At 57.7% G+C, this 23,515-nt stretch overlaps 6 protein-coding genes across 6 annotated transcripts; 3 read left to right on the top strand and 3 right to left on the bottom strand.

Annotated features, from left to right (window-relative positions):
* The first annotated feature begins 31 nt into the window (after positions 1–31).
* Positions 32–1,253, top strand: QBC33DRAFT_551046 (putative ubiquinone biosynthesis protein coq7 protein). The gene has a single exon (XM_060429133.1). The coding sequence runs from the start codon at positions 174–176 to the stop codon at positions 960–962; it is 789 nt and encodes a 262-aa protein (XP_060279162.1). The 5' UTR covers positions 32–173; the 3' UTR covers positions 963–1,253.
* On the bottom strand, positions 1,190–7,035 carry QBC33DRAFT_254459 (phospholipase D). The gene is made up of 2 exons (XM_060423034.1): positions 1,483–7,035; positions 1,190–1,423 (listed from the first exon to the last, which is right to left on the bottom strand). The coding sequence occupies exons 1-2, from the start codon at positions 6,936–6,938 to the stop codon at positions 1,417–1,419; spliced, it is 5,463 nt and encodes a 1,820-aa protein (XP_060279161.1). The 5' UTR covers positions 6,939–7,035; the 3' UTR covers positions 1,190–1,416.
* A 355-nt stretch (positions 7,036–7,390) lies between these two features.
* QBC33DRAFT_551039 (DDHD domain-containing protein) lies at positions 7,391–11,614 on the bottom strand. Its single transcript, XM_060429132.1, has 5 exons — positions 10,892–11,614; positions 9,626–10,815; positions 9,311–9,549; positions 7,992–9,240; positions 7,391–7,913 (listed from the first exon to the last, which is right to left on the bottom strand). Exons 1-5 carry the CDS (start codon positions 11,180–11,182, stop codon positions 7,781–7,783), a joined length of 3,102 nt encoding a protein of 1,033 aa, XP_060279160.1. The 5' UTR covers positions 11,183–11,614; the 3' UTR covers positions 7,391–7,780.
* Positions 11,615–11,922: 308 nt separating this feature from the next.
* On the top strand, positions 11,923–17,266 carry QBC33DRAFT_254544 (DNA-directed RNA polymerase III subunit RPC1). Its single transcript, XM_060423035.1, has 3 exons — positions 11,923–12,288; positions 12,395–12,506; positions 12,572–17,266. Exons 1-3 carry the CDS (start codon positions 12,200–12,202, stop codon positions 16,868–16,870), a joined length of 4,500 nt encoding a protein of 1,499 aa, XP_060279159.1. The 5' UTR covers positions 11,923–12,199; the 3' UTR covers positions 16,871–17,266.
* A 2,590-nt stretch (positions 17,267–19,856) lies between these two features.
* QBC33DRAFT_519145 (putative sugar transporter-like protein) lies at positions 19,857–21,599 on the top strand (the record flags this gene model as incomplete). The annotated part of the gene is made up of 7 exons (XM_060426278.1): positions 19,857–19,966; positions 20,005–20,041; positions 20,093–20,167; positions 20,198–20,370; positions 20,436–20,763; positions 20,854–21,187; positions 21,250–21,599. The coding sequence occupies 7 exons, from the start codon at positions 19,857–19,859 to the stop codon at positions 21,597–21,599; spliced, it is 1,407 nt and encodes a 468-aa protein (XP_060279158.1).
* A 151-nt stretch (positions 21,600–21,750) lies between these two features.
* Positions 21,751–23,177, bottom strand: QBC33DRAFT_551032 (uncharacterized protein). Its single transcript, XM_060429131.1, has 3 exons — positions 22,401–23,177; positions 22,069–22,259; positions 21,751–21,979 (listed from the first exon to the last, which is right to left on the bottom strand). Exons 1-3 carry the CDS (start codon positions 22,750–22,752, stop codon positions 21,869–21,871), a joined length of 654 nt encoding a protein of 217 aa, XP_060279157.1. The 5' UTR covers positions 22,753–23,177; the 3' UTR covers positions 21,751–21,868.
* Between the last annotated feature and the right edge of the window lie 338 nt (positions 23,178–23,515).

Raw genomic sequence — 23,515 nt, 5'->3', positions numbered from 1 at the left:
GAGATGTGGGGTCCCAGTTATTCCGGCCAAGCAACCCCTAAGAGTGGGGCTCGCAGGCCTACCTTACCCCAAATGACATGATGGAGAGAGAATAAGTCAATTCGGAGCTGACCGACAATATCTAACATCCTCACGTCTCGAAGCACGTCAAATCCAACACGTCGTCGCCGACAATGGCTCCCTCCAGGGCTCTGCTGGGCTCCATCCGGCCCACCAAGACAGCCCAGACAAGCATCTACACCTTCCTAGCACCCCATCTCGCAAGCAGCAACAAGACCACCACCCCGAAGCAACGACACCTCTCCACGACCCCCCGGCAACCCGCAACGCCCAACACAACGACCCCGCAAGCCGGCGCCGCACCGCCAGGCCAGGGCCCCAAGCTCAAGCCCCTAACATCCTCCCAGCGCGCGTTCCTCTCCTCGGCGCTGCGGGTCAACCAGGCGGGCGAGCTGGCGGCGACGCTCATCTACGCGGCGCAGACGCCGCCGGTCGTGGCGCGGGAGCCGGCGCTGCGGCCGCTGATGCGGCACATGTACGACCAGGAGGCCGGGCACCTGTCGACGTTCGACGCGCTGCTGGCGCGGCACCGCGTGCGGCCCACGGCGCTGTACCCGGCGTGGTCGGCTCTCGCGACGGGCCTGGGCTGGGCGACGGGGGTGATGGGGCGGGAGGCGGCCATGGCGTGCACGGAGGCGGTGGAGACGGAGATTGGGGGCCACTACAATGGGCAGATACGGGTGCTGCTGGAGATGGTGGCCGGGTGGGAGGCTGAGGGGTATGAGGTTGGCGGGGAGCTGAGGGAGCTGATTGGCACGCTGCGGAGGATCCGGGATGAGGAGCTTGAGCATCTTGATCATGCTGTTGAGCATGATGCCAAGAAGGCGGAGCCGCATTGGTTGCTGACTGGGGTGATACGCGCGGGGTGCAGGGGGGCGATTTGGGTGAGCGAGCGGGTGTAGGAGGGACGAGGATGCCCCTAGAGAGTGGGGGATTGAGGGCTCGAAACGATATTGGGCGAGGGCGCTGTGTTGTTCGCGCGAAATAGCAAACTGGATGGAGAACCCTGTGACGTGGGTGCGAATGTAAGATACACTGGATCTGTAGTATATGTGCCATGCTCGGTGTGTAAGACGAATGAAACCCCGCCCAACTATGCATCGCGAACCTATTATTACAAGAAAATAGTATAGAAAGGAAAAGAGAAGGAAAGACGCTGCAATGCTTTTCTGGCAGAAAGCATCAATAAGGGCTTTTGGCAAATGCTCAACCATTGAATGCTTCCAGCTAGGTGTCTACGTCGTGTTGAGACCCTTACATAGAGGCGAAGGGAACGCCTCTTTCCAAGCACAACATCGTACAATCTGCCACTTCCGACCCGTCCCCACGTTCGTATTTTCTTTATGGTAACAAAACCTAGTTACTGCACAATCTGTCAGCACGGCAAGGAATTTTGTGTGTACGGGGCGAGAGAGTACTTACTAAATCTGCAGCGGCGCAACCTGGTCGACCTGGAACAGCCAGTTCCCGTTGGTCTCCTCGACGACGAGCCAGTCGTAGGGGAACTGCACGAGCGTACCCTGCGCGTGCCCGAGCAGCTCCTCCGCCTCGGCCCGCCCGAGCACCTCGTCCGTCCCACCGCCGCGCCGGCTGCTCTTGGTCGCCGCCCGCCGCCGGCCCCGCCTCTGCGAGCCCGCCGCCGCCGCCTTGGAGCCGCCGTCACCGTTCCCGTTCCCGTTACCCTGCGCGCTGCCCGGGGGGGGCGGGAGCGGGGGCGCCGGAGAGCGGGGTTTCTCGGGCGTCGAGAACGTCGTGCGTCGATCCTTGCGGCTGTTGCTGTTGTTGCTATTGGGCCTAGCTTCGCCCTTGTTAGCAGCACCGCTTGGCCGCTGCGTTCCGTCGACGCCAGGGGGGGAGGCATCTCCCTCCTCGGGCAGCACGCCTCGCTTCTCCGGATCGGCCATCGGCTTGGCGTGTTCGTCGGTGCCCCTCGCCGCCGCCACCGTGGCTTTCTCATCCAAGTCGTGTCCAACGGGCTTGTCGCCGCCATCCTTGCCGTGCGTAATCTTCTCCGTCACAACGGCCTTGGCCGCGGCCGCCGGTCCGGGAGCGCCGATGCCCGCGCCGCCCGCGGCAGCCTGTTTCGGCGGGGTGGCGGGCTTCTGGTCGTGCTCGTCGCTCGTGCGGTTGCCGTCCATGCTCTCCTTGAAGCGCCGCGCGAGGGACTTGAACTCTTTATATTCGGCCCAGTTGGTGACTTCCGAGTCGGGCATGCAGTGGAACACGCGGCGGTAGATCTTGGTGTTGTTCTCCGCGGTCTTGGACCAGATGTCGTCGTAGAACGACTGGTTTAGGGGGTCGCGCATCGAGTCTTTGTGCACTGCGACGGGTTGGACGTCCATCGTGAGCGGGTTTAGCGGCGTGTTGGTCGGCTTGTTCGCCATGTCGAGATACGCAGGCGGACCGCCGATGTCTGTATCGTCCAATACCGGTAGGGTGGGCAGCTGGTTGGCACGGGGTAGCCCAAGCTGTTCCGTTGTTCGCCTATCGAACGGCGGCATGGGCGGCGCGCCATGGTTTCCAACAGCGCGACCATCCGGAGATATAACCCTGGACGGGGAGCGAGACGTGTGCTCAAACTTGGGGTTGTCCAGGGTGCCTCTGCCCTCGGGAGAGACGCTGCGGACGAGCACCTCGCTGTCATTGATGATGACTGAGTCTCTCCCTTGGTCCAGCCCCTCGCGCTCTGCAGACTTCCAGCGATCGACGCCGTAGCCCTCGAGCTCCCGCTTGTGCTTCTCAGTGTCGGTTACTCGCATGTCCCGCTCGACAGACTTGCCTTTGACAGAAGGCGACCTCCGTCCGTCGTAGCTCTCGACCAGGTCAACGTCGTGGTTGAAGCTAGACTGCCTTCTCAGCAGGGGCGGATCTGCCAACCCCCCCGACTCGTTCCGCCTCGAGCTTTCGGCGAGCGGATCCACATCCGAGTCCTCGTCATTATATATACGATCCATCTCAGACGTGAACTCGGTCTCGCGATCCAAGCCTGCCTGCCGCTCCTCCTCGAGGATCTCGTCGACATCCAGCCCCAGATGCTCCCGCATGAGACGCAGGCGCAGGGTGTGGGCGAAGCGGCCAACGAGGTACGGCCGGCCGGCCATGGTGGACCAGATCATGTCCGTGTCGCGGACGATGGCGGCGCACTCGGAATCGCGGTTGCCGAGCATGGACCGCTCGTTGATGTTCGCCGAGCCGATCAGGGCGACGCGGTCGTCGACGATGATGACCTTGGCGTGGACGTAGAGCTGCTCGGTGGTGAGCACGTTGTGCCCGATCCTGCCCCACTGCCGCAGGCTGAAGAACTGGATGTAGTCCTCCGGGTCGATGCCCGCGGCGCGGAGACGGCCGAAGATGGAGTGCTCGCCCCTGCAGATGCTGCGGTACTGGCACTGGAGGATCAGGCGGATGCTGGTGCCGTCTTGGTCGTTGACCTCGTTCTGGAATCCCGGCATCAGCGGGATGATGATGACGGCCCGCCAGTCTTCGTCGTTCTCGTGGGCCCGCAGGATCCGGGCGACTATGGCATCGCCGATGCGGTTGACTATCTTGTTATTCAAGGTCTCGGTGCTGGAGATGAAAAACTGGTTCTCAATGTAGACGAAATGCTCCGAGTCCTCGATCATCTTGATGTACGCGGACTGGATACTGACTTCCGTGTCGTCGATGCCCAGAGACCACGTGGATGCGGAGCGCAGGATCTGCACCTCACAAGTGCCCGAGAGGCCCAGAGCGTCCAGATCTTCCCTCTTGTAGTCTGGCGGGGGGAGTAGGAAGGGGGTCGGGCGGGTCGGCTTGCGGCCGCGCCGGACGTAGTTCCACCGCTGCACGAAGTGGCGGGTTAAGTCTCGCGCCGGCTGCCCGACGACCTGCATGGAGACGTCATGCCAGGGCATACGAGGTACCCTGCTCCTGTCGTACATCTCCTCGTATGGCTCGCTGAGCCTGAAGAAGTCTTGAACCCGTGGGTTGGAGTAATCCTTCCCGGGAAAGAGCTGGCAGTGCTCTGCGTCTTTCGGGCTGTCCTGGAACTCGAATCCTGTGGGCTTGTCGTCGGCAACGGGGTGCTGGGGGCAGTCCCAGCGTCCGAAGCACAGATCGATACCGCCAACAAACGCGACGTCGTGGTCGACAATGCAGACCTTCTCGTGGTGCGCAAAGAAGAACTGGTTCTTCTTGAACTGATTCGGGGACCGCTGCACAAAGATGTTGGGATGCAGGTTGAGCAAGGAGAACTTTGTGTACTCCGAGTCGATCGGGATGGCGGCCTCGACGTTTCTGTAGACGATGACGAAGACCTTGACACCTTCCCGTGCCTTGCGCTGGAGGAGACGGTCCAGGCGCCATTTCTGGCTGATGCAGGCCGGCCGTCTCATGTAGAGCTCCGGGCTCAGCCACCAGTCGTGAATGTAGATGACGTCTCGGGCCATGTTGATCGCCCGGGAGACGTTCCACATGTAATCACGGCCGTCGACCAGCCACTGGGCATGGACGCCGGTCCTGACGGGAGCAAAGCTGCCGAACCTGTTTCTCAGGTGCCACGACGTGCCCTTGAGCATCTCGGTTATGGACTCCTCAAATTGGCGGATGATGTGCTGGTTGCGAGAGAAGAGCTTAACCTTGCGCTCCGAGGTGAGCAGCTTCAGGGTGTGGTGCTTCTCGAGTGGCGGTTCGACGGTGAGGTCGATCTCTTCTTCCTCGCTCTTCGGGGCGGTGATCTGTCGGAGCTTACTCTTCTTAGAAATAATCTTGAACTTGGAATCCACGAGGTAGACGTCGTAGATGTTCATGTTCTCGGGAGACTCGACGCAGACAATGTAGCTCTGGCGGACCAGGAACCACTTGCGCGTGTGCCTGGCGATCACCTTGCCGGGCGTCAGAACCCGGCGGAAGTCGATCCCCTTGGACGACTGGATGTGGAGGTAGCATTCCTTGCCGTGGTAGCTGCCCTCGGCGGCGAGGCGCACGCCGAGAGCGGAGAGTTCGAGGAAGCGGCATATGCGGTTGCTGTCTGCCCGGAACATGAGCCACCGGATCATCTCCCGCAGGTATTTCTCCAACATGCGTTGCTGCCGTTCGACATATCGCCTCCTCGCAACAATCGGGTCGAGCGCCGAAGAGGTCACGTCTGCAGTCGAGCCACCAAAGTCCCCGAAGACTGACGGCCTCCGCCGCCCTGCGAGGACGTTCATGCGCGACCGCTTCTTTCTCGGCGTCGGCCTCCCCTCGTTCTCGGTCATGGTGTTCTCTGCAGCCGTTCCTTCGCCGCCCGTGCCCTCGCCAGCCGTCTCATCAGCCGCTCGCACACTGGCCTGGTCAGCCTCCTCGTCCTCGTCTAGGCCACGGACGCCTCGCAGGTACGGGAAGGCCGAGAGCGGGAACCTGGGCTGCTTGGGCCGAGCGCCGAGGTCGAGGCGGCTGGGGAGGTATTTCTCGTTGCCCAGCGTGAGCTTGTATTTCCAGTGCAGGTTCAGGATTTCCTTGATGGTGCGCTTGACGGTCCACGTCATCCTGCTAGGGCCGCTTCCGTACTCCAAATCGATGGTGAAGAGCCAGTGCCTCTCGCTGTCTCCCTCCTGCACCGGGGTGCTATCCCGAATACGTACCTTCAGCTGCTCCAGGAGGACGGGTATCCGTTTGTTCCCGTGCTCGTCTCGCTGGATCATGCTGGCAAGCATGAGCACGGCGGGGGCCCCGGCTCGCAGCTCGGCCATCAGTTCGGCAGACTTGTAGTAGTCGAATCGCTCGTCCTTCTTTTGCCGTAGGAGCTTAAGGGTGTTCTTCACTTGGCGCCATTTCTGCACGCCGAACGTAGAGGCTCTCTCCCCCGTGAAGAACGGCCTTCGAGGTGTATCCCCGTCTGACCCTCCCGCCCCGCCTCCGCTCCCGAAGACGGATATTCGCCTGAGGTGGCCTATCCTCCGACCGGAGGGGCTCTCCGCCTCGTCAACATCGTCACCCCTGCTGGACATCCAAGGGAGGGATCCCCGCCCTCTAGCCAGGTGGTCGCGGCCCTCTCCTTCGGACATTCCCCCGCGCTGGTCCGTCGTACCGGGCATGGTATTCCGCCTCATAAATTTCAGACGGCTGTTTCCCGTCGGTGTATCCGTCTCTGCCGCCGTAAGCTTCGGCGTGGCGGGGGTCGACATGGCGTTCGGTCTCGGCCTCCGCATCCGGCGCTTCTTCTTCCTCGCCTTGGCGGCGTCCTCGGTAGCCGCCTCGTCGGCGGTCTCCTCGGCATCGGCGTCGTCCTCGCTGTCCTCGTCCACGTTGCCCAGGACTCGCGAGCTCTGCCGAGTCGCCGTAGGCGAGCTGGTCGTGGATCCTAGCTCCGACATGGCCGGCCCGCTCGGCAACTTGGGCCCCGGTGTCGTGCTCAGCGCCGCCAGCTCCTTCAGCTTGGACATGATCGCCGAGCCCCTGAGCTTGCCGATGGCGTCCTTTGCATCCCACGACGCGTTCCTCGAGTGGCTCGGCGTCTCCACCACCATGTCATTGCGGGCGAACTGGACGCTTCGTCGGCCTGGCGGAGGCGAGGGTATTTCGGCGGGTTCGGCTGTTAAGGGGATGGGGTCGGGGCTCAACAAGGTTCCCGGGACCATCGAGCCTGGCGGGTTGGTTTCGCCATTCTGCCAGAGGGTCGAGGCATTGTCGTGGGGAAACCCCCCATTCATATAGTCCGCCGCGTCACTATCGGGGGCTTTGTGCACGGTCGGCGAGCTGGGATTGGACCCGAAATCGAAGGTGTCTGATCCGGACGGGGTGAGCTCGCCCAGGGGTCGCCTTTGCGGGATGGATGGGAGCTCGGAGAGTATCCCGGAGGATAATGCCATCTCCTTCGTTGCCGGCAGCACGGCTTCGGACTTGGCAGCTTCTTTCATGGCCGCGGTCGTAGGGCGTCGCAGGTTATTCGTCGACAGTTCGATGTAGAAATTGTTCGAGCTAGTTGGACAGATCGTTGCTAGCAATGCATCGCACGATGTAGGAACGTAGGAAGGCGAAGCCTAGACTCGACGAAATAACAGGCACAGGCACACTGCAAGCGACAATTCCAGACGAAATTGTGGCCGTTGACCTTAACCCGTTGAGTTAGTTAGCGGCGTCGAGATTGGCGCCGAATTGCACTTCTGGCAACAGGCGAGAGCGTCAGGAACGGCCTTTCCATGTGACAAGCTGGCGTGCGGGAATTCTACTAGTAGCACGGGAGTAGTATCGTCAGGATCGAGCAGCAGTTGCCAGGTAGGATCAACCAATGGATCCAGGCCGGTCGAATTTGAGGAGGTCACTCGTGACGCGGGTTCGATTACTATGGTAACTGTAGAGAGACACATTGAGGTGTCGTCAAGTCTCTCAGGGACAAAGTATGTATCCCGTCAGCCCCATTAAAACTGACAGGGGGCCAGCGGGACGGCGGGTACAGAAATGGGGTATGAAAGTGGGGTATGATGTCAAGGGGACTTCATCCCAGCGACTCTTAACTTTGATCCAAGCCCTTATTACAGTGCGTTAAGATTCCAGGTTCCAATGCTGACAACTGGTGGGAAATGGGTAGAAGGGGGTAACACGGAGAGGGGAAAATGAGAATCAGGAGGGACAATTTCGAAAACGTTTAATAAATAGACGCTCTATCCTGCTCCAGATCTACCTATACTGCGTCTCTATTCGCACCGTAAATCAAAAACAACAAAAGTCCAACATGTTGCACCATGTCCCTCCCAACCTTCTATTCCTTCCCCCTCGGTGTTGCCGCCTTACTCGACAGTAGCTGCGACAGCATGAAGTGAACGACATCCTCGTCCTGCCAGTAGCTCATATGCGATGCGATGGTATTCATCGGGTTGAAGTCTAGCACGCTCCTATCGCAGACGTCAGTACCCAAGCTCAACTATTCTGTAATTCTGTAGGGTCGGGGGGTGACGGCATGTCGAACTTACTCCTGGACGCAGTAATCCACCCTCCCGTTCCGGTTCAGTGCCCGGACCTTCATCTCCTCCCTCCGCAGCTTCTGCGCCTTCTGTTCCTCCTCTACCCAGGAGGTCCCCGCCTCGCCGGTGCCCTTGTCCTTGACATTCTCCTTGGCGAGGTCCGCCCGCCTCTTCTGGAACCGGCTGAACAGCGTCTCCAGCTCGTCGTCGATGAGCGTCATCTCGTTGCCGCTCGAGCTCGTCCTCCCCGTCCCCTTCGCGAGTTGGCGCTTGCGCTCCGCCGCCTTCTCCGCCTTCGCAGCGTCCGACAGGTCTGTCTCGGAGATGACGCCGCCCCCGATGTTGGTCCCCGCGCCGGGGCTCGCCGGGTGCTGGTTTTGCAGTTGTTTTTGCTGCTGTTGGGACGCCGTGATGCTGTTGACTTCCTCCTGGGTGAGTCCCAGGCTGCGATTCAGCAAGCTGTTGGCTATTCCGGCGCTGAAGCTGCTCCATAGCCCGCTGACGCTCTGGCCCACCTTTGTCCCTATTCCCGTGAGGCTGTGCGGCGCCACCGTGCCGAAGATGCTCTTCTTTGTGTACGGAAGGACCTGTGGCTTGAGCGACGCCATGGCCGAGGAGATGAGCGGCTCGATGCGGTACGAGATGGGATCGGACGGGTGGAAGACATTGAAGAGCTGCTCGCATTTGGGAGATGAAATGCTATATGGTAGGCCAGTGATGGGGGATACGCGTTGCTCAGGGTGCGTACTCGCCGCGGAAGCGTTGAAGAAGGAGTCGTCGAGGTAATCGAGGTCCAGGGGGCTTACCGACGGGACGGCATTAGGAAGCTGTCGAGCCGCGACGCTGCGGCCCTTGAGCATCTGGAATAGACCAATTGGCGAGCCCAGGCAGTAGAAGTCATCCACTTCGAAATCGAACGCCAGTTCCTTCGGTTCCTTTGGCTCGTACCTGTCTTGGGAAGGCCAGATGCGAAGGGGGTTCCTGGATGGTTCGGGCCCCGCCTTCTTCTCCTTCTGCCGGCAGAGTATGTCAAACAAGATGGCAGACCCCAGAGAATGACCAACGAGGTGGACCTTGCCCTTGAAATCCGGATTCCTCAGCTTGAACAGCTTATATATCCTGTTGGACTCTTTGAGGACGATTTCAACAATCTGCTCTCGGTACGCGCTCTGATAGAGGAGAACATCGAGCGCGAGATCAGAGATGAGTGATCTAGCAAATGCCACTCCCTCGATAGTAATGTCATCTAGACTTGGATCTGTGAAGCTCGTCAGCCATGTCATTCGTGTCAAGGGTCAAGACTCGAGCAGGTGGTAACTCGTTCTTACAGTCGTCTTCCTCGTCGAACGTTTCGCTGATATCGTGTTCTCCCTTCTTCTCCCTCCGTTTCGGAAACTCGAGCAGGTGTCTCCAGCAAACCGGTAGCACCTGGACTCGGCAGTTACCGAATCCACCTTCTCCAACAAGCTCGCTATTGAGTGCCTTGAGATCAGCCGAGCTGGAATAGACCGACTTCAATGTCTTCCGCAGGACATTGACATCATGGACGAAGTTGATACTCTCCATCCTACAACAAAGCGTTAGAACTAGGGCTTATCCAAGTCTTGTCTAGAGGTATCCAGCATGGAATAGCAAACACCTACTTGAGCGATAAGAGCTGGCCGATGCCATGGGTGACAAGCACGAGATGCTCGATTTCGCGACCCTGGGTTTCGCCGACGCCCGGATTGTAGTCATCCTCGATCTCGTCCTGTTCTTGTTCGCGGATGGCCTTCTCCTTCTCCTCCGGGTCTGTTTCGAGAAGGTTGGACAATTTCCGCGTCAGGAAGTTCTGCCTGCTTTCTAGCTCCACGTCTTCGTCCTTGCTCGAAGAAGACTGCTCCGCGGCGTCCGACTTCGCACTAGGAGGCGCAGATCTCCGCTTCAGCATCTTTTGCTGCTTTTCGTCCGCTTCTGCAGTGTTGGACTTTGTCCCAGTAGGTGTCGATGGGCGTTTGTCGTCCTTGGCCTTCTTCGGCTCCGAGTACCCACGCACTACCTTCACGCCGCTCATGTACCCGCCTCCTGAGAATCTCTCGTATACTGTCGACGTTACCCATGACAAAACACCGTCCGAGGAGAGCCAGGCGGTGGTGGAATCATGATAGGTAACGATGCTGTTCATATATGTTCCGAACAGACGATACGTCTGCGGTTGATGCTGTGGTAGTGCTGGAGTGGGCTTAGAGGCACCATCGCCTTGGGCAGCTACAGAAGCAGGCACAGCAGTCGAAGGAACCTTGAGATTCTCGGAGGAGGGTTTTGGTGTTACGCGCTGCACTCCAGAGTTACTGCGGATCCTTGCGGGGTACTGCCATGGCTTGGTCTTCAGGTAGCCCTCCTCGAGTTGAGCGGCGAGGTTCTCTTCACATGGGCGCAGGTGGGAGCCCTCCTGATAGAACCAGCTTCCACGGCGCACGTCATAAACAGGGCCAAGCCAGAAAATCGGCGCCAGCTCCCGGGCGTCAATGTCGACGTCGAATAGGAAATCCTCGTTCACGGGTACTTTCGTCCGGCGCCCGTCTCCGTCATTCCCTAGGCTGGTGTTCGGGCCGCCTTCTCCAGATACGGGCCGTGGTCGTTTGAGGCCGGCTCGCACACTCGACGATGACCCTTTTGCTCTGCCGCCTCGCTCCTCCCGCTCCAGCTCTTCCAACCTCGTTTGGTATGCAGCTTCGATGGCCTTGGAGTCTGCCGGCGAAAAGCCAACAAATTTCTTCGGTCGCGGTGGCGGCTTCTTGTCGTCGTCGACAGTTTGCTTTCCCTTCAGGAACTTGGGCTTCCGCTTCGGGATCTGTGACGTCATCGTAAGCCAACGTGTTTAAGAATGGCGACCGAAAAAGGGGCAATGAGCAGGAAGCAAGACTCACATCAGCGGCGTGAAACCAGTGGACGTTTGGCTTGGGGCAGTCGGGAGGATATGTCTTGAAGCTCTTGCCGTACAGGGGATTGGTAATGTGGTCGGCGCTGGTGATGGGGCTCGGAAGTGGGCTTTGCTGGCGATCTTGGAGATCTTTGAGATCTTTAGCATCTTTGGGATCCTTGGGATCTTTGGCTGTGGTGGCTATTGAGCTCCGGCTCCCAGCCCAAGGATTGATCGAGTCCACGGCCGAGGCCAGATATGACTTCTCAGCCTTCTTGTCGCCGGTCCCAGGAGCCATTGTCCCAGTCCCTCCCCCGGGTCGACCGAAGGCGCATCCAGGAATGACACGTGTTAGAGGTATTCTGCGAATGCAATTAAAAGCGTTCCGCCCGGATCGACCAAAGAATCCGCGGTCCAGGAGCGCCAGCGTGAACAACGTTTGCTCTGGGGATGAGAGATGCTTCTGCTATGCTGTAGTCGTCGCTTCTGGCGCCTCAGGAGAAAAGTAACACGGAAAGCATGGCAAGAACAGGGGTTTGTTGCAACGTTTACTGTATCCCACTGTACACTATATTTCAGGCCGCCAGATCGCAGGATTTGAGTTTTGCGCGTCTTCATGTGACTAGGTCACCCACTATAACCACCATGCACCGAGATGCGGCATGATTCATTTCACCGCGCGATCCTTTTGAAACGTAAAATACTCAACACTACCTACCTAAGGTAATCGTGGTAACTTGGGTAAATCATGTAAATCCGCCAAGCAGACCTGTACCCGGTTTTGCGATTTGATCACAAAAAGCACAACACTTTGATTTATAGGTGCCCTGCTTCTCCAATAGTCTCGGAGTTCAATACTACATGTAGTTTGACATTCCAGGTCCTTACTGCGAAGATCTGCCGTCCTACTGTGTAGACGATTCAATTCTAGGGAATAAGTAGGAGCGTAGGTGAGGGGCTGCAGGATTGGCCGGCGGGGCAGTAGGGGCAGGTAGGTATCTTTACCCCACTTGGCGCTCCGCGCAACTTTCATGGTGGGGCACGAGTCGATTATTCTTCGTGACTCCCTCCATTGCGATAAAAAGTTAACATCCTCCAAGTCCAGCTTCGCGAGAACGAATCACCGCCACTATAATTACACGTACCTCGTCCCACGACCTTCGATAGCACCTAGCAACTGTATAGGCCTCGACCACGAATGGCCGCATAACAACGCGGCCTCGATCCGGGCGCTTCCCCCCCAAAGACTACCGTTCGGTTTCTAATGCGCACGCATCGATTGAACGAGGCCAACACACCATATATTTAGTTCAAGATGGCAGTCGAATCCGGTGCCGGCCCCTTGAAGGAGCAGCTGGTAGACCAGCTACCGAAGCGCTTCAGGGGGCTGAAGTTTGGTATACAGTAAGGACACCCACTCCTAGTTCCTGTCTCTTAGATGCTAGATATTTTTTGATCCCTTCGCGCTATGGACCATGGAGACCATGGCTAACATGTTCTTCCCTAACAGGTCAAATCAAGACATTGTAAACCAGGCCGTGTTGGAGGTTTCGGATCGCATGCTGTACGATATCGAGCACAACAGAGCCCCATTCCGACATGGTCCTCTAGACCCCCGATTGGTGAGTCAGAACATCTCGACATATATCCGGTAGCTCATCCGGTCCATACTGACCGGTTTCAAAAGGGTACTTCGAGTAAAATTGGCAAATGTAGCACCTGTTTGCAACCACTACAGACCTGTACCGGCCACTTCGGTCACGTCCGCCTACCTCTCCCGGCTTTCCACATCGGGTACTTGCGATATGTGGCTGTCACTCTGCAGAACATCTGCAAGGACTGCGGGAGGGTCTTGCTGCTTGAGGCTGAACGAAGGCAATACTTAAAGGAGCTGAGGCGACCCGGAATAGACAATCTACGGCGGACACAGATTGTGAAGAAGATCAACGAACAATGCAAAAAGGTCAGGGCATGTCCGTACTGTGCGTCGGTCAACGGAACCATTCGGAAGCAAGGTGTCCTCAAGCTTGTCCATGACAAGTTCTCGGCATTTAACAGGTCAACAGCCCTGAAGAAGTCCGCGCCAGACAGCAAGGTCAAGTTTGACGCGTCGTTCGCCGAGGCAAAGAAATACAACCCAGAGGTCGAGAAGCATGTTCGGAAGGCAATGGAGGATCTCAACCCCTTGAGAGTCCTCAATCTTTTCAAGAAAATCAGCCCCACGGACTGTGAGCTGCTGGGGCTAGATCCCTCGGAGGGCAGACCCGAGATGTTTATATGGCAGTATTTGCCCGCTCCGCCGATCTGTATTCGTCCTTCGGTCGCGCAGGACAGCTCTAGCACGGAAGACGATCTCACCACGAAACTGGCTGACATCGTCTACATCAGCGGGCTTATCCGTGCGGCCCTGCAAAAAGGAGTTGCTATCGGGACTATCATGGAGCAGTGGGAGTACCTCCAGCTGCAGATCGCCATGTACGTCAACAGCGAAGTGCCGGGCTTGTCTCAACCCGGGTTTGGCAAGACGGTGCGTGGCTTTTGCCAGCGTCTAAAGGGAAAGCAAGGCAGGTTCCGAGGCAACCTGTCCGGCAAGCGTGTGGACTTCTCAGGCCGGACTGTCATCTCGCCCGACCCGAACCTCGGAGTTGACGAAGTTGCGGTGCCCCAACTGGTGGCCAAGAACCTGACCTACCCTGAGCGAGCACAGCGCCAGAACATGGACAAGCTGCGGAAGTGCATCCTCAACGGCCCTGATGTGTGGCCTGGTGCGCAACAAATCATCAAGGATACAGACGGCGGTTATAAGATTAACCTGAAGTTTGGAAACCGCGAGCAAGCTGCCAACGACCTCAAATTCGGCGACGTTGTAGAACGCCATCTCGAGGACGGAGATATTGTGCTCTTCAACCGTCAGCCATCCCTGCATAAGCTCAGTATCATGAGCCATCTTGTCAAAGTTCGGCCATGGAGGACCTTCCGGCTCAACGAGTGCGTGTGCGGGCCGTACAACGCCGATTTTGACGGAGACGAGATGAACCTGCACGTCCCGCAGACGGAAGAGGCGCGTGCGGAAGCCATCAACCTGATGGGAATCAAGCACAACCTGGCCACCCCGAAGAACGGAGAGCCCATCATCGCCGCCACCCAAGACTTCATCACCGCCGCCTACTTACTCAGCAGCAAGGACAGGTTCTTCGATCGCAAGACCTTTTCATACCTCTGCATGCACATGCTCGGCGGCGAAGCCCACCTGGATCTTCCCCCGCCAGCGATCCTCAAGCCTCACGCGCTCTGGACTGGAAAGCAGGTCTTTAGCGTCCTCATGCGCCCCAACAAGCAGTCGCCGGTGCTGGTGAACCTCGATGCAAAATGCAGAGAGTACAAGGCCAGGCCGGGACAGTGCCCCGACATGGATCCGAATGATGGATGGCTCGTCATTCGCAACTCGGAGGTCATGTGTGGCCGGATGGACAAATCAACGGTAGGATCGGGCAAGAAGGACTCGGTCTTCTACGTCATCCTCCGAGATTTCGGCCCCGACTATGCCGTGGGTGCCATGAATCGCCTTGCCAGACTCTGCGCCCGACAACTGACTCTGCGCGGGTTCTCCATCGGCGTCGGGGATGTCTTCCCCACGCAGGCGCTGAATGAGAAGAAGTACAATCTTGTCACAGTGGCCTACAAGCAGTGCGACGAGCTCATCGAGACCTTCAAGGCAGGGAAGCTGGAGAAGGCGGCCGGCTGCAACATGGAGCAGACCTTGGAAAACGCGATATCCGGCATTCTCAGCAAGGTCCGGCAGCAAGCCGGAACCTACTGTGTTGATACCCTGAGCAAGAACAACGCGCCGCTCATCATGGCCAAGTCCGGTTCCAAGGGTTCCGACATCAACGTAGCCCAGATGGTTGCTTGTGTCGGTCAACAGATTATTGGTGGCCAGCGTGTCCCGGATGGTTTCCAGGACCGAAGTTTGCCTCACTTCCACAAGAACGCCCGCCAGCCCCCTTCGAAGGGATTCGTCCGTAATAGTTTCTACACGGGCCTGGTGCCGACCGAGTTCCTCTTCCACGCCATCTCGGGTAGAGAAGGTCTCGTCGATACTGCCGTCAAGACGGCCGAAACGGGTTATATGTCGCGACGTCTCATGAAATCACTCGAAGACCTTTCGACGCAATATGACGATACAGTTCGCACCTCGGGGGGCGGCATTGTGCAGTTCCAGTTCGGTGCGGACAAGCTGGACCCAGTCGACATGGAAGGGACAGCCGTCCCTGTGCACTTCGACCGAACCTGGACGCATGCGGAGAACCTCACTTGGAACCACGCAGACCGAGGGTTGTTGCCTCGGGAGATCATGGATCTGTGTAGTGACATGCTCGACAAGGAGAGATGCCGATTCGTGAGGAGGAAGCTAGGCACTAACGAGGAACTCGAATACTATGACCAGAGCGACATGTCGATCGACGAGCACGAGAGTGCGAGAAACTTCCTCGAGACCATCCAGAACTATGTAGCCGCTCGAGCCGCGAAGCTTTCCAATGCACGGAAGACGGCTGGCCTACCGGCCTTCGACTCGAAGGAGGACATGAAGATGGAAGTTGACAGTAGCGCCTTTGACAAGGTCCAGGAGGACCACGTGGACCGAGTGGCCAAGGTTTCCGTCCCAACGCTCACACGATTCATTCAGATGTGCCTCTCGAAATACAAGAAGGCCCACGTCGAACCCGGGCACGCTGTCGGTGCGGTTGGTGCTCATTCCATTGGCGAGCCAGGGACACAGATGACACTTAAGACGTTCCATTTCGCCGGTGTCGCCGGCATGAGTATCACGCAGGGTGTGCCGCGTATCAAGGAGATTATCAATGCTTCCAAGAACATCAGCACACCCGTCATCAGCTGTCCTCTCGAGAACAACAAGCAGATAGAAGCTGCCAGGGTTGTGAAGGGCAGGATCGAGAAGACGTACATCTCCGATGTCTTGCAGTTCATCGAGGACGAGTGGCACGCGAACGCCGCCAACATCGTCCTCCAGGTCGACATGAGCGCCCTCTCGGACATGCACCTCGGAGTCACGATGCAGGATATCGCCGATGCCATCATGGCGGCGAAGAAGCTGAAGTTGAAGGTCGAGAGCACCGACCTCAGAGTCGGACACCACCGGATCGAGGTAGTCGTGAGGAACGACTGGCACGACGCCACGATGGCGAAGAAGGCCGCCAGGGTGCGCGCCGCCGCCGCGGAGAGGGGCCACACTATCACCGGCGGCATGGACGAGGCCGCGGACCTGCTCCTACGCGTCAACTACCTGAAGCGCATGCTGCCCACGGTGCCCATCTCGGGCTACCAGGACGCGACGCGGGCCATCATCCAGACCAGCGAGCAGGGGGAGCACATGGTGGTGGTGGAGGGCTACGGGCTGCGGGCTTGCATGACGACGGAGGGGGTGATCGGCACCAAGTGTCGGTCCAACTCGATCATGGAGTGCCGCGACGTGCTGGGCATCGAGGCGGCGCGCACGACCATCGCGCACGAGATCTCCGAGGTGATGGGCGACATGGGCATCGACCCGCGGCACATGCAGCTGCTGGCCGACGTGATGACGTACAAGGGCGAGATCCTGGGCATCACGCGGTTCGGCCTGTCCAAGATGCGCGACAGCGTGCTGCAGCTGGCCAGCTTCGAGAAGACGGCCGACCACCTGTTCGACGCGGCCGCCGGCATGAAGACGGACCTCATCGAGGGCGTCAGCGAGTGCATCATCATGGGGCAGACCATGAGCATCGGCACGGGCGCCTTCCAGGTCGTGCGCCGCCTCGGCATCACGCCCTCGCAGATGAAGGCCAAGCCGACGGCGTTCGAGGACGGGTGGAAGAAGGCCGAGGAGGGGAGGAGGAAGAGGAAGGCCGAGGACCTCAGGGCGAGGCTCAACGGCGTCAATGGCGGCGCTGGGTTTCATTCGCACCAGATGGTTGCCGCGGCATGCTGAAGAAAGTTCCGTGGCTGAAGGTCGTTCGACGGGGTTTCTTGTCACGGTTTCGCAAACCAACTTGCCCTTCCACCATGTTATTTCGTGTCTTGGCTTGCTGGTTGACCTGTCGTCCCTGTATCCCGTCTGCTATCCCAGATACACGTTGTACTCTCCCAGTTACGGTGCGTCGGGCGTCTGGATGATACCAAAAGGTAGCTGTAAAATAATCATGTCACTATTTTCCCTGCACGAGTTAGGTTGTGTATGAAAAGTGATAATATTTTGACCCCTGAACGCGTCCTGTTTGTTTTCAGCCGCCGTGCCGCGTCTTGAGGTAACTCCAAGCACATGGCAGGACCAAGCTGGTACCAGAGCGCGTGTCTTCCTCCGCCCGTTTCTATGTCGACCTCGGTGGTAAATACATCATAAGAAGGAAAAATTTCTTCCCCAAGTCGCGGTGACAAGACCACGAGCCCAGTGAAAAAAAAGTGGTTTTCTCCCGAAGGAGAGGTGAGTTTCAAAGATTGGGATGAGATCCCTGGCCAAAGCCCCCCCAGTTGATCAGGCTGGCAGTAGACTAAGGCAATCAAGGATCGTGGCCGGTTTGGGACGGACCGGAGCCAGAAGCAGAGGGAGAGAGAAGAGGGAGATAGCCCGTGAGAGCTTGGGTTTGTCAAAAGATTGTCTCGATGTCGACAGCTGAGATAGCCCGTGAGAGCTTGGTTTGTTTTCAAAAGATTATCCCGATGTGGCCCCTTTGCCGTGGTCCATGGGAGCTGTGGCCGGGCACCTGGTCGTATCCAAAAACGCTCAGGAGCTTGCTCGTGCACCCTAGTACTCGCAAAACCCGGTTGCTCGTGCCCCCTGGTCTTGCAGCCCGGTTGCTTGTGCACCCTTGGTCGTGCAAGCCGGTTGCTCGTGCACCCTTGGTTTTGCGAGCCGGTTGCTCGAGGGCTGGGGGTTGAGGAAGGGAAAGGGGAAAGAAGTTGGGTGACGAGGGGAAGTGGCCTCTATATATATAGGGAATGTGATGGGTCCGTGCACAAGTGCAAGTTTTGGATTTTGTATGCTGATTTCGTGACCGCCTTCGGATGGGTGTTGTGCTGGTGAAGGCGAATGCGAGGAGGGTGTCGCGAGTGTGGGGGGAGGTGGGCAGAATTGGAGGCGGCTATTGGGTCAATACCCAGACTCCGTCATCCCCTACTATTCTGACATTCAAACAACGTTAACGAAGCTACGGGGTGCAATCACGACACTGTATAGTAGATATAAAAGCATCAACGCGGTCTCTGGCTGCCGCGGAATTACGCTCGAAACCTGAGGTACACTTGCTCTTGACCCTGAAACTTGGCGCTGACACTCGCCCCTATGACCACTCCCTGAATAACAGGCTCGCCGACGATAGGAAAATCTAGAAGGGAACATCTTTGTCATGGGGAGTAAATCACACTGATACAACTACGGTCATGAGCAGGCATCAGAATCTTCTGATGAACATACTTTTTTTTTTCCGCCCCTAAATATTCGAAGCAGGCTAACTTTCGCGACACGCCCTCGACTTCTGAAGCTTATACCTTCCAGCAAACTTCGAGACTGAAATATATTTCCTCCAAGAATATGGGCATCGAGTTTCCCCATGTCACGTTCCGCAGGCATATATCTTTGTGAGCACAGTTTACCCGAACCCGAGCGACAGTATATCTGGAATACAGTAAAACCTGCCAATATTGGTGCCGACCGCGATGTCTAGCTAACGGTTCAATCATCCCTTCATATACCGGACTACGAACCTATGCAACGGGGGCAGCACTGTGGGAAAGGCGGGGGTGCATCTCAGACTATTAACGTGTCCGAGATTCCCTAGTACATACTGTCATAACAAGGGGGAGAAGCCAATTACGAAGAGAAGACAAGCCGCTCGCTGGATCTCGTGGACATGCCTAGTAGAGCTGTTTATTCCTCACATGTATATCCCAGGTGAGATCTCTTCGTAGGCCGAGGCGGCTAGTGAGTCGGGCTTTAGGTGTGAGCTAGGAAGCACGTTTTGTAATGTCTGCGATTGGTGAGAAATGCAGCCCAGGAGATTCCCTTCTCGAAAAATTGAACATCTAGTCTCGTGGTCCTCTGTGAATCCCCAGGAGTCTCGAGCTGCTGTGGAGATGCTTACGCGGATGGTAAGTTGGCAAGCAACCTACCATGGTATGGCGGGGAGAATTATCAATTGAAGCCTAGAGAGGCGAAACTATCGTCAACTGTGGTTTTTTTATCTTTAAACCGTTGGAGAGAAACACAACGTCCAATAGCAGTGACAACTTTTGTGACTTCAAGGAGGTGTGAAGTTGCGAATGGTGGGGCTGCGGCTCAGTTGGTCCCTGTACTTCCCCGCAGCGACTGCCGCCGGACCGTTTTGGGCCGGCAGAGTGGGACTCCACTGTATTTGGAGAAGGTTCCGGAGGAGGGAATCGTATCCAAACGCAGGCCAGGATTTGTCGCTGTTTCCCCCAAAGCCAAGGTATCCATGTTTGCATGTCCAGCCAAGCTTCCATCAACGCGCGGGGTGGTCCATCGCCCAGATTGCTATTGTCCGATGTTTTGAAACGCGCCAATCAGCAGCCTTGAATGTCGATCTCCACCGCCGGCCCCGCTACTTCGGCCTCTTTCCCGCACCACACCGGCACTGGGACCGTGACATAATTGGCGGGAGCGAAGTTACGTCTGCTCGGTGTAGGGATCCCGCAGCTCGAGTGCAACGGCGTTGCATACCTTATTGGGAATGCGGTTATGGCTGCACGGAGGGAGATCCCAGGCCAGCGTCCAAGCGCCAGATCCTGGAGTTTGGCTTGGAGTCTTGAACTGTCTGCAGCTGAGGATGGGAATTGAATAAGGGATCACTCTCTGTCGACGGGCTTCCTTTGTTTTCCCGTCTCTCCCTTCTTCAGGACTGGGTGGTCCATCTCATATCATTCCGCCGTCAAAGCTGTCACGTCAGCGCTGCTGGGATATAATGGTTGCCCTACCAAAGATCTACAATGTCCATTTCGTGGCCATCATCGCCACCCTCGGTGGTGCGCTGTACGTGTTTTGTCCTGAGCGTCTTGCCTCGAGGGCGCATTGGTTAGTAGTGTTTGCTGACATGGGGGGAAAAAAACTAGTTTTGGCTTCGACATGTCGTCCATGTCCGCCATTGTCGTCACGGACCAGTACATCGAGTACTTTAACAAACCCTCCGGGTTCATCTAGGGGGCTATTGGATCCGCCGTCGCCGGCCCCATGTCTGAAAAATTCGGCCGCCGCGACTCCATCATGTTTGCCTGCGTGTTCTAGCTGATCGGGACCTCCGTCCAGGTCTCCTGCCGGAACTACGGCCAGCTCATCGCCGGGCGGGTGCTGAACGGCTTCACTGTCGGGATAACATTGAGCCAGGTTCCAGTCTACCTGGCCGAGATAGCCCGTCCCGAGAAGCGTGGATCGCTGGTCATCGTCCAGCAGCTTGCCATAGAAGCTGGCATCCTAATCATGTGAGTTGCGGAGTTGCAGGAGGTCTCACAGGCGATCGGTCCCCACTGACTAGGTATCTCCCCAGGTATTTCATCGGCCACGGCTGCTCCAAGATCGACAGCACCGCCTCGTTTTGCACGGCCTGGGGCACCCAGTTCATCCCAGCGGCGTTTTTGATCGCCGGCCTCCCGTTCCTCCCCCGCTCGCCACGGTGGCTGGCCAAGGTCGGTCGCGAGAAGGAGGCCATTGAAACCCTGGCCAACATCCAGGCTGGGGCTAGCACGGAGGACCCGCTGGTCATTGTTGAGTGGGAGGAGATTGTCACCACCATGCGTGCCGAACGCGAGGCTGGCCGCGGCTGGAGGAAATTCTTCCACGACGGCATGTGGAAACGTATACTGGCCGGCATGTCTGTCCAGGCCTGGCAGATAAGCAAGGGTGACGATAACAATAACCAAGACATCATCAAACGCTGACCGCGTCTCGTCTTCCTCCTTCAACAGCAACTCGCCGGCGCCAACGTCATCGTCTACTACCTCACCTACATCGCGCAGATGGCGGGCCTGACGGGTGACGTCGGCATGGTGACGTCAGGGATCCAGTACGCCGTCTTCATCATCTTCACGAGGGTCATGTGGGTGTTCATCGACAGGACGGGCCGGCGCACGCTGCTGGTGTGGGGCGCGCTGGGCATGGGCTTCTGCCACCTCGTCATCGGCGGGGTCATGGGCGCGCACCACACCGAAGTGCCCGGCGGCGTCGGCGACCCGCCCAACGCCAACGTCGTCATCGCCGTCAACCCGGGCGCCCCCCGGCCAACACCGTCATCGTCTTCTCGTACCTGCTTATCGTCGTCTACGCCCTCACCCTCGCGCCCGTCTGCTGGATCTACGCCGCAGAGGTGTCGTCGCTCGGCACCCGCGCCACGGGAATGTCCATGGCCGCCATGTCGAACTGGGTCTTCAACTTCGCGCTGGGGATGTTCACCCCGCCCGCCCTGCAGAACATCACCTGGCGGCTGTTCATCATCTTTGGCGTCCTCTGCATCGTGGCCGCTGCGTACTTCTTCCTCACGTACCCGGAGGCCTGCGGGAAGACGCTCGAGGAGGTCGAGGCCATGTTCGACAAGGATGGGCCGTTGCCCTGGAAGACGAAGAAGGGCGAGTCACGCCTCGAGGCAGAGATTGAGGCCGTCATGGCGAGGAAGACGCATGGCGAGCCCGAGGTCGCCGAGAGCGAGAAGGTTTAGGCTTGTTTGTTTTGTGTGATCATGGGTGGAGGCGGGCGAAGCTAGGTTCGGTTACCTCTGAATAGTTGCGGCGCTCATCTTGTGCTCCCGGGCCGAGCACTAATACTTAGGCCCCAGGCGCATAAAGGGAGTTGGAAGCCGTTTAAAATTGAACCAAATAAAGCGTGATTTTAATTGCCAATTGATAATCGAATTTCCAACTCTTTAGTCTGCTACACCTCTAGCTGCCCCATTAGTCCTCGAAGCAATGCCAAACCATGCCTCCCAGATCAGAATTCAGCATTCACGTCCCCAAACGCCTTGAGCAGGTTAAACGACGCCGCCGTGACGCCCTCCCTGGCTTGCAGCGCGCCAATATCAGGCGCAGACCCAAACTCATGCTACTCTCCCACCACCGTCAGCGATCTCGGTCATCAAGAAACAGAGTTGGGAGATTGGACAAGAACGGGATGGGGTGTTTGCTACTCACGAGAACCAGGTAGCCCGGCGGCTTGGGAATCGCTCTGTCGGCGTCGGCGTTGCGGTTCTGGCGCGAGAAGTTGAGCTTCAAGACTCGGGATCGGACTGGGGTTGATCCCTGGGGTAGGGAGGCGGCGCAGAGGCTGTCAATGTCGTCGGTTGTGGAGTCGAGGGTGACTGCCACGATGCTGTTTGCTGGGCCTGAGATTTGTTGGGGGACGGTGGATTAGAAACAGATATGAGGGGGGAGAGTGGGAGATGGACAAAGGAGATATCGTGGGATGAAGGCACCCCTTCCACCTCCGAAATATCACCGCCCCAGCCACCGAACCACGCCCTTACCTTTGACACCATCGCCCCCTTTCCTCCCTAGCGTGACGTAATACCGCGTGTCAAAGTCAGCTAGCTCGAAGATGGCGCCGCTCTCGTTGGGCAGCACGTCGCTGTGCACAGGGATCGACTTGAACTCGTCCGAGGACAGCCAGCCAACGTCCCGGACCGGGTACAGGGCCAGATACGGGCGCTCGACGGCGTCGGGCGCGGTGGATACGTACCGCAGCGCCGTCTTGATGCCCGAGGTGACGAAGATGTCCGGGATGTGCACGCCCTCGTACCAGCTGGTGAAGGTCGGGGCGCTCAGCGTGTCGGAGGTGATCTTCGAGTTGACGAAGAGGATGCCGGGTTGACCTGCCATGGTTGGTTCTGGGGGAGGGGGAGGGGCTATGAATGTGTCGGGATATGGTTATGGTTATGGGGCACAACGCGTGACTGTTCTTAAAAGAAGGCTAGAACTGAAAATGGGTGTCTGGGCAATGAGTCTTCTGTCTTAAGTACTGGAGCTCGTCGGGACGGGTTTTGCGACAGGTCCGGGGATTCGCTGGCGGTCGGAAGCTGGCCTTGTGCTCTGTAGAAGACGCGGTACTTGGAATGTGCAGGGGAATCCTACCAAAAAGGAAGTAGTTCTCGACTACCACGCTGCATGTCCAGGCAAGTCAGGTACGTAACTCCATTCTCGAAATCGGAGATCCCCATTTCCCAGCCAAGTCGGGTCCATCTCACAAAGCACAAAAGGAAAACCCGGGTCATGTTCTCCACAGTGCGGGCTCCCGCAAAACCTTTTCCTCTGGCGATGTTAGCCCCTCACTTTAAGATCGACGGCATTCGCAGTAGGACTTCGTTCTCATTGTCTGTAGACAGTTTCACGAAATAATCACATTGTGACACATGAAAAAAAACTAGGGCAAGTTGATGTTGAGACAATCTTAAATACTCAGTCGGTTACTGAAAGGGCGAACTGCTCAAATATTCATGCAGCTAATCATCCGTTTGCATAAGTTGGAGGCAGCTTTCCTATCTTACACGTCTGGTAAAAGAAAATGCAAGAGACCGGGTTGTAAATGATCACAGCCTATCAAGGTTCACTTGAGATCCAATTGATCTCATGACGGACCAGCTGA

Source organism: Phialemonium atrogriseum (assembly GCF_030411735.1).
Source record: "Phialemonium atrogriseum strain 8032-3 unplaced genomic scaffold QBC33scaffold_36, whole genome shotgun sequence".
Lineage (NCBI taxonomy): Eukaryota > Fungi > Ascomycota > Sordariomycetes > Cephalothecales > Cephalothecaceae > Phialemonium > Phialemonium atrogriseum.
The sequence above is the reverse complement of the archived record's forward strand: the minus strand, read 5'-3'. Positions and strand labels throughout refer to the sequence as shown.